The sequence below is a fragment of the Oryctolagus cuniculus genome, chromosome 6, assembly GCF_964237555.1.
Source record: "Oryctolagus cuniculus chromosome 6, mOryCun1.1, whole genome shotgun sequence".
In the NCBI taxonomy this organism is placed as follows: domain Eukaryota; kingdom Metazoa; phylum Chordata; class Mammalia; order Lagomorpha; family Leporidae; genus Oryctolagus; species Oryctolagus cuniculus.
The window spans coordinates 44,291,391-44,305,810 of NC_091437.1; the positions used below are offsets into that span (position 1 = coordinate 44,291,391).

At 49.7% G+C, this 14,420-nt stretch overlaps 1 protein-coding gene across 3 annotated transcripts in view; it reads left to right on the plus strand.

Annotated features, from left to right (window-relative positions):
* CYFIP2 (cytoplasmic FMR1 interacting protein 2) overlaps positions 1 to 14,420 on the plus strand; it is a 132,505-nt gene that overhangs the window by 59,041 nt on the left and 59,044 nt on the right. For 2 of the 3 annotated variants that reach the window (XM_008255326.4, XM_008255327.4), the window contains exons 14-20: positions 4,648 to 4,814; positions 5,457 to 5,604; positions 7,605 to 7,679; positions 8,613 to 8,766; positions 9,684 to 9,840; positions 10,357 to 10,453; positions 12,353 to 12,429. In XM_008255326.4, the coding sequence (XP_008253548.1) occupies positions 4,648 to 4,814; positions 5,457 to 5,604; positions 7,605 to 7,679; positions 8,613 to 8,766; positions 9,684 to 9,840; positions 10,357 to 10,453; positions 12,353 to 12,429 (875 nt within the window). The remainder of the gene's footprint in view (positions 1 to 4,647; positions 4,815 to 5,456; positions 5,605 to 7,604; positions 7,680 to 8,612; positions 8,767 to 9,683; positions 9,841 to 10,356; positions 10,454 to 12,352; positions 12,430 to 14,420) is intronic. The other variant, XM_002710339.5, reaches the window with a different exon arrangement.

Genomic DNA, 14,420 nt, shown 5'->3' on the forward strand with positions numbered 1-14,420 from the left:
TTCTGTCTCTGTAGATGTGGCTGTCCTGGGGATTCTATAAAAATAAATCATGCAATAAGTCATCCTTTATGACTGGTTTCTTAGACTTTGCATACGGTTTTCAAAGTTCATCCGTGCTATATGTAGCATTTATCAATACTCCTTTCCTTTGTATTTGAATAATATTCCATTATAGTTATGCACTATATCAGTTTATGTGTTCATCAGCTGAATGTCTGGGTTATTTTGGTTTTTTGGCTGTTAGGAGTAATGCTGATGTGAACATCCACATGCAAGTTTTTGTGTGGAGATGTTTTCATTTCTCTCGGGTATATACTTAGGAGTGAAATCCCTGGGTCTCCGAGCAGCTGCGGCGTCTTGCAGGGCTCTCAGTGTGTCTGAGGGTTACAACTTCTCCCCTTCCTCTGTCACTTATTGCTGTCTTCTAATTCTAGTCATCCTCTGGCCTGTCAATGTGATTCTGATGTGCCCATCGCTAACGATTACTGAGAGTGAACATTTTTCACATGTTGCTTGGCTGTCTGCATATTTTCTTTGAAGAAATGTATATGTAAATCATTTGTCCATTTTGAGGGGTCTTTTTATTGTTGAGTTGTGTGTTTTATGTGTTCTGGATGCAACTCCATTATCAGATGCATAAGTTGCTAAAATGTCCTTCCATTCCATGGTTTCTCTTCTCATCTTCTAGACGGTGTTGTTTGAGGCACAATTTTTATTTTGATAAAGTTCAATTTGTTTTTTTCTTTTCTTCCCATGCTTTTAGTGGTATATCTGAGAAACCATTGCCTACACCAAGGTGACAGGTACTTCCTCCTGTGTTTCCTTCTCAGAGTTTTGTAGACTTAGGTCCGCGATCCCTTTGGGGTTAGTTTGTTATATGGAGAGAGGTAGAGGTCCAATGTGATTCTTTTGCATGTGGATATCCAGTTGTACCTGCGCCATTTGTTGGAGAGACTATTCTTTGTCCATTGAATTGTCTTGGTAACTCATGAAAATCAATTGACTAAAAGTTTGAGAGTTTATTTTAAAATTTTATGTTGTCTTCCATGGAGCAATATAGCTATTCTGTGCCCCTAACAGCAGTTTTGTTTATTGTAGTTTTGCAGTAGCTTTGAAATCAGAAAATATGTCTTGCAACTTTGTTCCCTTTTTCCCTCTTAGAATGCTATAGGTTCATCTCTATCCCTGTTTTTCTGAAACTCCACTCTAAAGCACATTGAAGAAGGCCTTTGACATTCATTGTTTTGGATACTAAATAAACCATTTCATTTCAGGAACACAAGTATTTTAGGACTGAGAAATTTCCTTGTATTTTAGTTTTTACAATTTCCTCCTCTATTTTCTCTCCTCTCTTTCTGAACTTTTGTTCTGTTGGGTGTTAAGTGCTCAGGATTCAGTCTCTAATTTTCTTGTCTTTTCATATTTTAGCCTACTTATTTTTTTGCCCACTTTATGGAATATTTTCTTAAACTCAAATTTCAACCCTATCAGGGTTTTGAATTTTGGACATAATATTTTTAATGTTCAAAAGCTCCATCCTGTTCTCTGTGTATGGCCTTTGTGTTAATGCTTTTGTGTCATGAATGGGATATCTTCATGAGGATGATACAGTTTTTCTAATTTTATTAAAATGTAACTTAACAAACCACATCCACTTGAAGTGTGTAACTGGAAGAATTCGTTTTGTAATAGAATGCTTTCGTGCATGTGAGAAGCTGCAAGCCCAAGCACGACCATCTTCCTTTTGAGATTTCTTGAGCGGCTTTGCCTTTCACCCCTCCCTGAACCCTGGGCCCTGGCGATGCATTCTCTGTCATAGCCACTGTACACTTGTTTGTGTGTTTCCAGAATTTATGTAAGCGGAATCGTTACAGTATGGCGTTTGTGTGTTTGGCTTTTTGAAATTCACCTCCTTGTTATGTGTATTAATAGTTTGTTTTTAATGCTGAATTTTGTTGCGTTGCACGTAGATATACTAAAATGTTTATCCATTCATTTGTTGGTGAATACTTGACCATTCCCAGATGTTGAACAATAAAAATTAAGTTGTCTTAAGTATTTGAGTTTAAGTATTTATGTGGGTACGAGTCTTTATGTCTCTCAGAATGGTCACACTGAAAGTGTACATTTAATTTTTTAAGCAGCTGTCACAGAGCTAGGCAGACTAGATGTCATGAGTAGAGACTGGTCCAGGTTGAAGTTTCTACCTGCTGTGTGTGAAAGATCTATTTATTGCTCCATACCCTCACAGTGCTTGGTATTTTCAGTCTTATTAATCTGAGTTCTAATGGGAGCACATCAAATTTCATCGAGTTTTTAATTTACGTTTCCCTGAAGACATAATTCTGAGCATCTTTTCAGGTAGTATTGGCCATTTTATACCTTTCTTTGTGAATTGTTATTTGTTGAAATCTTTTGCCTAGCTTTAAAAATTGCATTTCTGGAGCCGGTGTTGTGGCATAATGGGTTAGGCTGCCACCTGCAGTGCTTCATCCCATATGGGCTTTGGTTTGAATCCTGGCTGCTCCACTTCTGATCCACTTCCCTGCTAATGCTCCTGGTGAGGCAGTGGAGGATGGCCCAAGTGGTTGGGTCCCTGTTCCCCATGTGGGAGAGCCAGAAGAAGCTCCTGGCTGCTGGCTTCGGCCTGGCCCAGCCCTGGCTATTGCGGCCATTTGGAGAATGAATCAGCAGATGGAAGAGCTATCTATCTATCTATACCTCTCTGTCTCTCTAACTCTGCCTTTGAAATTTAAAAAACAATGGTTTTCTTATTATTGACTTAAGATAAGTCTTTCTTTCCATAGTTTAGATGCAAATCCTTCATCTCACATATTTTACAATATTTTTTCTCATCAGTGAGTTTTCTCTTTTTGTTAAGGATTCCTTTTGAAGAGCAACTGGTTTACATGTTGGTAAAGTTTAATGTATCAGCTGCCAAGATTTTCCGTCAGATCCCACTGAGCTGTGCAGTCTATTTGGCGTTATTCTGAAACATCTCCATGATCCGTTCTGTTCTTCGCCCAGTGGCTGCTGGTGACATCTCTAGCCCAGATTCTTAACAATCTAATATTCTCAATGCCTCCGTCCCATTATTACTCTGAATTAAAGCATCTCACCAGGTTGGCCCTGATGAAAGTCTCACCTCTGTACTCTGTTCTCACACGGCCTCCTCTACTTCAGGCATTGTTTTTCTTCCTTTGAGTTTTAGAAGGAGAGAGAGGCTTAGGGCCCAAGCCCATTCATTGTTTCTGCACTCCACTGACCCTCCATAACCCCAGGCCCTGCAGGGGACATGCAGAGCCTTGCTGGGCCTTGTCCCTGCTGTCCCTCCAGCCAGGTGCAAAAGGTCCATCCAACATGTCATTAGGAGGGTGACAAGTGCAGTACTCATGTGGAAGCCAGTGTGGCAAATGCTTTACCTCTGACTTCTTAGCCCATCAAGAAAATAACACTTGAGGCCGTCAGGGTCAGAGAATCAGGTTGGTGGCTGGTAAAGCTGAACTAGAGAAGAGAGGGCTTCCACCCAGGCTACACCAGCTTCTGTCCGTCCCTGCTCTCATGAAGCTTGCCCACTGGGCAGCAGGCAGAGCATGTATACACCTCCCTGCCCCAGGATGGGGTGGGGGTGACGAGCGCAACAGGGGTGAGAACCGGAAGTGAGGGCACACACCTGCAGTCAGCCAGGTCCCCACAGAGAGAACTGAGGTTGGGCCAGGCTCTGCTCAGCACAGAACCTGTCTCCCCTTCTCCCCAAGCAGGGATGTGGGGTTCAGCCAGGGAAGAGGCAAAGAGAAGAGCACAGGCTCTCCCCCTCCAGGACTGCTGCAGGAGAAGCTTCTGTTCCTGCACTCCCGCAGCACCTAGTCTCAGTGTTTCAAAAGCAAAGATGTGGAAGTCATTTAGGAAGTGTTATGGGGAAATACAAGGCATCTGAAGGGTCATTTACTTATCTGAAAGGCAGAGCAACAGAGAGAGAAAGAGACAGAGACAGGAGATCTTCCCTCTGCTAGTCCACTTCCCAAATGGCCACAACTGTCAAGGGTGGGCCAGGCTGAAGCCTGGGTCCAGGAACTCCATCTGAGTTTCCCATATGGGTGACAGGGACCCAAGCACTTGGACCATCCTCTGATGCCTTTCCAGGTGCATTAACAGGGAAGTGGATTGGAAATGGAGCAGCCAGGACTCCAACCAGCACTCTGATATACGATGCATGTCCCAAGTGACCACTTCACCTTCCTCACCATAGTGTAGTCCCCAAAATGTTGTGTTTGACATCAGCTGTGGCTGCATGGTATGTGGACAGTAACCAGAGTGCTCCTCAAAATGTGGTCCCTGGGCCTGCTGTCATTCATCACCAGTCAGCAATAAATCAGGAGCTCATGCCAGCATGGGTGTCAGTGGTGTCAGGAAGTACACGTCCAGTCGAACTGACGCCTTTGTTCTGTAGTGGGACTTTCTTGATGAGGGCGCTGAGCCGCCTATGTTGTAGCTTGTTTCTCACTGGTCATGAAAAAGCACTTTAAGTAACCCTGGCCTTAAGCTTCTGGGCGCCTTACACAGCCTCCTCTGCAATGCAGCGAAGGCAGGGGATGGGCTGGGATGCAGATGCCCGGCGAGCCTGACCGTTGACCTGTGCCTGACCAGGTGATCGCCATGATCAAGGGGCTGCAGGTGCTCATGGGCAGGATGGAGAGCGTCTTCAACCAGGCCATCAGGAACACCATCTACGCAGCCCTGCAGGACTTTGCCCAGGTGACCCTGCGCGAGCCCCTGAGGCAGGCCGTGCGCAAGAAGAAGAACGTCCTCATCAGGTGGGTCTTCCCTGGCACAAATGAGGGGGCCGGGGCTCAGCCACGCAGGCAGTTCCTGCCTCAGCTTCCCGGTCAGCCTCTGCACACACATGGGTCCTTCCAGCAAGTTCCAGCAGGCTGGACGTTCAGGGTGGACTGAGCCTCCATGTCTGGGTTCAAAGCCCATACATAGCCCCTTCCAGCTGGGTGAACTTGGTCAAGTTACTTCCCGTAGCGAAAGCTCAGTTCTCCTTATCTGTGACCTGCTGCAGAGCCTACTGGGATGATGAAGTGAGACAGTCGTTGTGTAGCCCAAAGCACATGGTCACACAGAATGAATGAACGTGCAGCAAGAATAAGCTATTGTTAAGCTTCTAAAACACAAGCATTTAGTTGGGCTTGTGGGAGTCCCCAAAACCAAAAAGGGAAAAAATGACTATCATACCTCACCCAGGTTCTGTCATACTGCATGGGCTCAGACATCAAGTGAGCACCAGAACCACATGGAACAGTTCAGAAACAGCTCTTAAACCTGTTCATCCACCGTCTCTGAGGCTGGGCCCCAGGAATGAGCATATATCCTGACCTGGCCAGGATCCCGTTGCTTGCAATGCCTCCTTAGAGTGGTGAAACCTAGCCTGAGCCGCCTCCTTGCTTCTCCAGCGTCCTGCAGGCTATTCGGAAGACCATCTGTGACTGGGAAGGCGGACGTGAGCCCCCCAATGACCCGTGCTTGAGAGGGGAGAAGGACCCAAAGGGCGGGTTTGACATCAAGGTGCCCCGGCGAGCTGTGGGGCCGTCCAGCACCCAGGTGAGTGGCACCAGGCACAGACCAGCTTTGTTGACACAGAGGCCAACTTGGCCACGGGGGAGCACAAGGCAGTGGGGCTGGGGGTCCTCGGTCAGGAGGGGCAGGGTCGAGCCACTGCTCTGACCTTCTTCTGCCGTCTGTTTGATGTAGGAAAGATCACTGGCTTAAGATTCAAGAGACCTGGGTTCTAGTTCCAGCTACCTGTGTGACCTCGGCATGTTGCACAATCTCACTGTGCTTCCGTTGTCTGACCTGGCCGACAGGGCTGATGCCACATCCACCCGGCCTGCCTCCTCCTCCCCCTCTGAAGTACAGACTTCCAAGTGTGTGAGGAGTACATCCGGCCCTCCCCCTACAGTGACTTCCTGGCTGGAAATTCTGACCTGCTGTGTGATCTTGGGCAGCCCCTTGGCCTCTCTGAGCTCTGAGGAGCTGCTCTGGAAAACTAAAACTTTGGATGAGATCAAGTTAGTGATATGATCTCATTCCCCGCATTGTTCCAGCACCCCTGCCCAAAAACCTCCGAGAATCAAAAGCCCTTGCTCCCTTAGGGAAAGTCTCATAGTCAGAAATACTCAGAGCTGCCTACAGCAGCTGTTGCACACAAGAGATTGCCCGTGGCCTGTCCAAAGCAGTTATTAAATTACAGGAAAAGAAGTAAGTACTCTGGGCATCGTAGTTACATCCATGCAACCTGCATGAGAATACAGTGGCTGGTAGGCTTTTGAGGTACCGGAAAAAAAGCAGATGGGTCCCATCGTAGTTCAAAGGGTCTTAGAAGCCCCAGCCTGGGAACCCCCCAGCTTCACACGACCTGTAAGCCCCTCGCCGCTCTGAATCCTCCAATGTGGGTCATCCGAGGCCCTCCTGGGTATGTGTGTCTGTCTGGCAGGGGCGTGCGGGCTGCAGCAGGGCAAGGTGGGTTCGCAGCAGAGTTGCCGTGACTTCCCTTGGCGCGCAGTCCTTGGACAGCGTGTGCTCGTCTGGCCTGTGTGCCAGGGAACAGCCCAGGGAGGCTTCTACCAATGCTTCTGGGAAATGCAAGAGTCGGGAGCCCTTCCAGTCCAGAGTGCCCTGGTGGGGCTCAGCAGGACCTAAAAAACTCAGTGAGCCAAGGGCTAGACAAGACCCAAGAGAGACGGGAAGGAACAGGCTGCAGCTAGCACTGGCAGGCAGAGGGAAGGCCAGGGAGAGAGAGAAGTGAGGAAGGAGTGTCTGCCTAGACAGTAGGAGAGGGGAGGTCAGCAGCAGTCAGACCCCTGCAGCTAGGTGGCGCGTAGGTATTTCATAGCCGCCTACACAGCCAATGGCAGAGTCCCAGTCCCTTACCCTGTTGGGGAAACTGAGGCCCAGAGAGGGAAGTGACTTGTCCAAGTCACACGGTGCGTCCCACGTGGAGGGGGGACAAGAACCCAGGTCTCCTGACTCCCCCGCAGGGCTCCGCTACAGCCGTGGGAGTAGCCCGATAGACATGGGGAGTAGCTGCAGTGCGGTTTCTTCCAGGAAATAACGTGTACGGTTACAGAAGTTGGGGAAAGCGTTCACCCTCTTAAGGATGCAACCAGGTTTTCAGACAGTTAAGAGTCTGGCGGAAGCAGCCGCACGCAGCAGCACACGGGGCTCGACAGCTCCGTTCTCTGGGGCCCCCAGGTGGTGGCTAGGAGAGGGCCTCTCGGCTCTCCCGGAGGAGAAGGTGCCGCCAGCAGCAGGGGTGCGGGAAGGGAAGCGCGCGCAGGGACGGTGTCCCGCGTGTCTCTGGCTGCACTGGCCCTGCAGGCCCGGCCATGTGGTGGGGAAGAGCCCAGAGAAGGCGAGGGAGCCCAGGTGAGCGTGGTTGCTGGGAGGCTGGAGCGGCTCGGCGGCGGCCCCTAGCAGTCGCGATGGCTTTCCCACCGTATGCAATACCTCTTGCTTTTCTCTCTCTCTCTTTCTCTCTCTCCCTCCTCCCTGTCTCTCCTGCCCTCCCATCCCCTCTTCCTTCTCTCCTATCTGTGTCTTAGGCCTGCCAGTGGTCCCCGAGGGCTTTGTTTCACCCCACTGGTGGCACACAGGGCCGAAGAGGCTGCCGATCCCTGGTATAACACCGCCTGGCGGGGTTGGCTTGGGTACTGCTCTCCAGGAGGCAGCGGGAATGGACTAGCCTGACTCCTCAAGGCCCCTTCCAGCCTCAGATTCAGAGACAGATGGTGTGGAAAGATCTAGATTAGCAGAGAGAACGAACAGTCCCACCGCACTCACGCCCTTGGCGCTTAGGGCTCCCAGTAAGCAGGAGTTAATTGTCCTGTAGCCTCCTTTGTAAGTACCGACGTGAGCCCACTTTGCACCCAGGGTTTCTTCAGGCTGCACCGTTGCACGCTCGCCACCAGAGGGCGCCTTCCCTCCTGTGATGGCTGCAAAATGCAGAGGATCAGAACTCTGAGCTGTGGGAGGGGAGGGGGGCTCTTTCGGATCTTAGCCCATTTCACACTTCCGCAGAAGGTTAGAGCTGCAAGGGCCTGGAGGGAGAGAACACCTGGTCCAACCCCTCACAGTATGTAATACCACTGAGGTCCAGAGTGGGTGCTTTGTTGCCTAAGGTCACACAGCAAGTCAGAGGCAGTGCCTGGCCTTGAACCCAGGTCTTTTGACTCCTAGTCCAGTGCCCCACCCACGACGCCACTGTGGCTGTCTGGGAAGGCCGAGAGTGACATAGGATGAGGTTCTCCTCTGAAGCCTGTGCCCTTGGCTGAGCAGGGCCGGCAGGAACCTCTCCCTGGGCCTCTTAACTACCACCGGTGGTGGCCAGATCCACCCACCCAGGAATGTCTCAGAGTTCTGGGCAGAGCTCCTTCCCGGGGTGGCCCGTCTCTCTCCTGAAGGTTTTCACAGTTGCAAATTCGCTTCTCTGCCTCACATGGTGCCTTCTCAAGACATTGTTTTTAAGAGCAGAAAGAAAACAAATACAGCGCAAAGCAAGCTTGGCCCAGGATGGCGGCTGACCCCTAACCGCGTCTTCCTTTGCCTTCAAGCTGTACATGGTGCGGACGATGCTTGAATCGCTCATCGCAGATAAAAGTGGCTCCAAGAAGACCCTGCGAAGCAGCCTGGACGGGCCCATCGTCCTGGCCATCGAGGACTTCCACAAACAGTCCTTCTTCTTCACACACCTGCTCAACATCAGTGGTGAGCTGCAGAGCCCAGGGCAGAGGCGGGGGCTCCTGCCTCCCGCGTGGCTGAGCCCCTTGGGCCGGCAGTGGCACAGTCTGCCTGCAAGGGAGGATCCCCACTTCCTGGTGGACTGCGGGAGCTGGGGAGGAGGACCAGGCCCAGTTCACCTCTTCTGACGTGGTCAGCTCAGCAGCTGTCCAGGGCGCATTTGTGGCGGATTTATCAGGACGTCTTTGGTGGAGCAGAGTCAGAAACGGGATTGCAAACGTGGAAACACACGAGGCGTTCACTGGCCTTTGGCTGCTAAGCCGCAGCTGGGAGTTGAGCAGTGCCCACTCTCCCCACAGAAGAGCCTGGCAGGCTGCAGCCCAGCCCCTGTGCTCTACCCGTCCTCTGCTAGTAGGGTGCACATCCTATAGGACAGGTGGCAGACCAGTGTCCTAGGGACGTGCGGTTGTCCTGTGTCTCTTGGCATTGAAGAGCTTGACTCACTTCAACAACCAGTCAGAACTTGTCCATCAGAGAGTTGCCTAGGAAGGGCCTTCAAGGCCTCTGAACCACACAGCCGGGGTCAAGGAGCCACAGCCCAGCTGGAAGTGGGTGCATGGCGACTTCTCTTAAAGGTGTGTGTTGTACACTTAAATCATGTTTTCACGATGGCTCTGTAGGGGGTGATGGAAATCTGGGGGCATCTAAAGTCCTCAAACACCACCGCCACTTCCACCACACATCTCTAAAGCTTAACAGATGCAGCTCTCCAGGCAAATATTAGTCTTGTCTGAAGTACAAGGGCACAGGATGTGCTACTCAGTATGTGTGAGGTACCTGCTGCATACTTAGCAGAGTGAGGATAACAATAACAGGAAGAAAATCAAGAACTGTGATTTTTTGTGTGCTGCCTATAACCCAAGGCTCTCTCCCTACACTTCCAGAAGCTCTCCAGCAATGTTGCGACCTCTCTCAGCTCTGGTTCCGAGAATTCTTCCTGGAGTTAACTATGGGCCGGCGAATCCAGTTCCCCATTGAGATGTCCATGCCTTGGATTCTAACAGACCATATCCTGGAAACCAAAGAACCTTCCATGATGGAGTAAGAGGCAGGATTGGACCTGTAAGGAGGTTCCTGGGATGCAGGTGGAAGGTGGCTTTCCAGTGAGCTCATCCTTTGCAGAAGGAAGGTCTGAGCTGACTGTAGGTCAGGTGGGGTGTGCCACCAGGGGTTAGGACACACCAGGTCTGGCTGCAGAAAGATCCGGGAGCGTCCTCCCAGCCCACCTGGCCATCCTGTGTTTCATCAGCCGCAAATCAGCGCTGCTTGGGAAATAAGCCCTCTTTTGGGTCAGGCAGCTGCTGCCCTTCCCTGCCACCTGATTTGTCTTAGTGCCAGACTTCAGCTCAGGCCCTGCTTGTCTTAGCCACTGGGGCTTTGGATTTCCGGGCAGCCTGTAGAGTAAGTCATTTCTAAGTGGTGGAGGCACTGGAAACTCTCCTCCCAGCCCTGAACTTGTGCCCTCTCTCCTCCGCCCTCTGTCTCTGAGTAAGGGGCCACCTGGCTGCCTTGCGAGACGCCCTCACCAAGCTGCTGGCTCTCCGTGTCCCCCTGCAGGTACGTCCTCTACCCTTTGGACCTGTACAACGACAGTGCCTACTATGCCCTGACGAAGTTTAAAAAGCAGTTCCTGTATGATGAGATCGAAGCCGAGGCAAGTGCTGAGCGGCCCCTGTTCCTGCAGTCCTGCCCTGAGATCTGCGCTTTTGCAGGGTTCAGCTGTGTGCCCTGAGTGGGAGGTCCATGGCGCGTCCCGGAGGGTGATCTGCCTGATCACCGGGTGGCCAGAAAGGACCCGTGTGTGACACGTGAGGGCCTGGAGCACAAGAACGAGGAGGCTTCAAGAATTCACGGAAAGTGGAATGAAAAGATTATTTTGGTGCAAAAAATGTTGAAATCCAGCCATGTGAGGGGTCTACAAGAAGTTCATGAGAATTCGTATTGTAAACAAACTATGCCTGGATTTCAAAAAATTTTGCAACAAAAATTTAATTTCATTTTCCATAAATTTTTGAGGTATCCTTATACAAACTGAGACCGCCCCCCAACCTGTGGCCTGCTCCCTTTCTCTCCCCACCCCTAAACTATTTTGCATCATGACGGACGCTGTGTGCATCTGTGTCAGTAGCCACGCTTTGCCAATCACAGGTTTATGCAGATGACGGCCCCTGGGCTGCCTGTAGTGTCTGTCTATACACACATAGCATAGAATAGTTTCAGAAGTACACCTTGGGGAAGAAGCCAACTGTGTTAGTAGCTTTTTGTTATGTAATGAGACACCTAACACAAGCTACTTGTGATGGAAAGAGGTTTTATTTCAGCTCCCGGGTTGGGAGGTTTGGGGTAACCCCCTTGGTTTGGGGTGGTCCCCTTGGTTTGGCATCTGGTGATGGTATTTTTGCTGGAAAGTCCCAAGGTAAGGCAGAGTGTCCATGGCAAGGATAAGAGCTTGTGTCCCATGTTGCCTGTGCACATAAAGCCACCATGATTCACTCGTGGGGCTCCCCCCTAACAATCTCACTGCTTCCCAAAGGCCTCACCCCTAGACACCATAATTGGATTAAATTCCTATTCTCTTAGTATCATTCACTTAAGACTTTGAGGACCAAGTCTTTAACATCTGGGCCTTTGAGAGAGACCCAAAGTAATACCCAAACCAGAGCACAAGGCAAAGACCACCTAGCCGTGCAGGGGCTTGAGCCGTCTGTGCAAGGCTCTTCAGAGTAGGTTGTAGGCGAGTATGGGGTCATAGTGAACAGCCCTGTTGTGACCTGTAGGTTCTTTGCCTGGGCAGGGGTGCACTGGGCACCTTGCAGTTCCAGAAAGAGGCCTCAGTTACCTGAGCAGGAGGACCCAAGTAATTGGACCCTCATCCACCGCCTTCCCAGACGCATCAGCAGGAATGCTGGATTGGAAGTGGAGCAGCTGAGACTCAAGCCAGCCCTTCTACAGGGGATGCAGCATTGCGAGTGGCAGCATAGCCCACTGCACCCCCAAGGCTTTGATTTCAATTCTCCGTGTCAGTTGTGAGCTTACCTTCCCACCTAAGCATCACGTCTACCATTGATATGACGAGATACTGAAATGGCAAGACTTCCTGCATTAAACAATAATAAACTGAAGTTTGAAGAAAGGGGCTTTTAAATGTCTAATGACTGTTGACGTATAAATAATCACATTTGCACAGCCAGGTAAAATACAATGAAAAGGCAAAAGAGTCTATCAGAAGAGACGGATAGGTTTAGTTAACAGATGTAAGTTATCGCCGAGTATGATGGAATGTATCTGTTGCATGCCCTGGGAAAAAGCGCCTTGATCCTCAACAGCCTTTTTGAACTTGGCTGTCTCTCTGTTGACTAACTGAAGACCTTGAGTGCAAGGGACCAACATCCCAAACTTACTTGGCCACAGAATCTTTTTATTTTTTCCTTTAAAATATCTTGCCCCAGGTCACACTTGGGCAATCCCGCCCAGCTGCCCTCTTGTCAGCTGCCTCAGTTTCTATGAAAAAGCTTAGTGGGCACCACTGACCTTCCTGCTTCCTCTTCTCCAGGTGAACCTGTGCTTCGATCAGTTTGTCTACAAGCTGGCAGATCAGATCTTTGCTTACTACAAAGCAATGGCCGGCAGGTAGGAGAGCCCCAGGGCCGTGGGCACCAATCTTTCCTAAGACTACTGTGTGGAGACGTGATGGGCTTCCCTTAAAAAACCTTCCTGCTTCTTCACCACCTAAGAAAAACTTGACAATTTCGTGGGCCTGGGGAGTGCCAGCCAATGGATGGGGATGTGGGAATATATGACAGTTAAAACTGAATTAGCATTTGGGGTGGGGAACTAGAAAAGCCACTTTGAGTAAAGAGCTTGTGGGAATTAAGTCAGACCAGGTCAAAGACAGGACAGGAAGTGGCCTAGAAGTTCCCATGGCAGAAATCCAGTACAGTCCACATGTCTGCCTCATAGAGTTGACTCCTGGGAGTTAACTGTGTGAGAAAGCCATGTTCGTGGCCACTAGAGGGAGCAGATCCTATGTGTGTGGTGAGACTGGAGAGAGGCGGGGCCAGATCTTGCTGGCCTTGCGGGTGTCTTTCTTAGGAGCAGTGGAATAGCATGGAACAATTTCAGAAGTACAGCTGTGACCTGATTCCGTTGTTATTTTTATTTAAGTTCACCCCTTTTTTAAAAAAAGATTTGTTATTTATTTACTTTAGAGGCAGAGTTATAGCCAGAGAAAGGGAGAAACGAAAAGAAAGGTCTTCTATCTGCTGATTCACTCCCCAAGTGGCCACAATGGCCAGAACTGAGCTGACCCAAAGCCAGGAGCTTCCATTGGGTCTCCCATGCAGGTGCAAGAGCCCAAGCAGTTGGGCTGTGCTCCGCTGCTTTCCCAGGCCATAGCAGAGAGCTGGATCAGAAGATGAGCAGCCGGGATATGGGACAGCAGTGCTGCGGGCAGAGGCTTAGCCTATTTTAAACACATAAACATGTTGAACAGATTGGAGATGATCAAGAAATGATGCATGAAAACCAGACAGGAGGAGTTGTCTCTGGGTCAGAGATGTGTCAAGTTTTAGAGATTCATTGCTGTTGCCAGAATACATAGATATAATGGACTGTTGTGAATGACTGGATTTCAAGAACTCATTATAGTATTGTCAAGAAACCCTCAAATTTTATGTATTTTTAATTCTTGTTAGAAATCCAAATATGCAAAGCAGTAATTTTAAGGATAGGTCTTTACCTTAATTTTTTTGTGTGTAAATGATTTACTTCATTTTGCTTTCACTAGCTAGACTTGCTCAGAAATGTTTGAAATAGGAGAGAATGTGCAGGGCACACAAGATGTGCAATTATAAAGTGAGTGACTCTTAAATGATGGAAATGGAGAAAATACATGTAATAGATTATCTCTTATCTGAAATGCTCAGATGTTTCAGATTTTGCTTTTTAATTTTGGAATATTTGCATACACATAATAAAATTTGGGATCCAGATCTAAACACAAAATTCACTTATGTTTCTTATACACCTTATATCCTTAAGGCAATTTTATCCTACATTTTTAGTACATCTGCATTTTGACTGTGACCCATCAGAAGGTAGAGTGTAAAATTTTCCACTTCTTTTTTTTTTTGACAGGCAGACAGAGAGACAGAGAGAAAGGTCTTCCTTCCGTTGGTGCACCCCTCAAATGGCTGCCATGGCTGGCGCGCTGCACCAATCTGAAGCCAGGAGCCAGGTGCTTCCTCCAGGTCTCCTGTGCGGGTGCAGGGCCCAAGGACTTGGGCCATCCTCCACTGCCTTCCCGGGCCACAGCAGAGAGCTGGACTGGAAGAGGGGCAACCGGGACAGAATCTGGTACCCCAACCGGGACTAGAACCTGGGGTACTGGTGCCGCAGGCAGAGGATTAGCCTAGTGAGCCACGGTGCCGGCCACAATTTTCTACTTCTGATGTCACATCAGCACTGAAACACCTTGAGACTTCAAAGCTTTATGCATTTGAGATTCTGAGATTAGGGATGCTCAGGTGGTACTTACGATGTCAGGGGAAGCGTAGACACAGCAGCCTTTGACGCAATAGCTGCCTAGGGGCCAAAGCTGTGGCATCACGGGTAAGGCCACC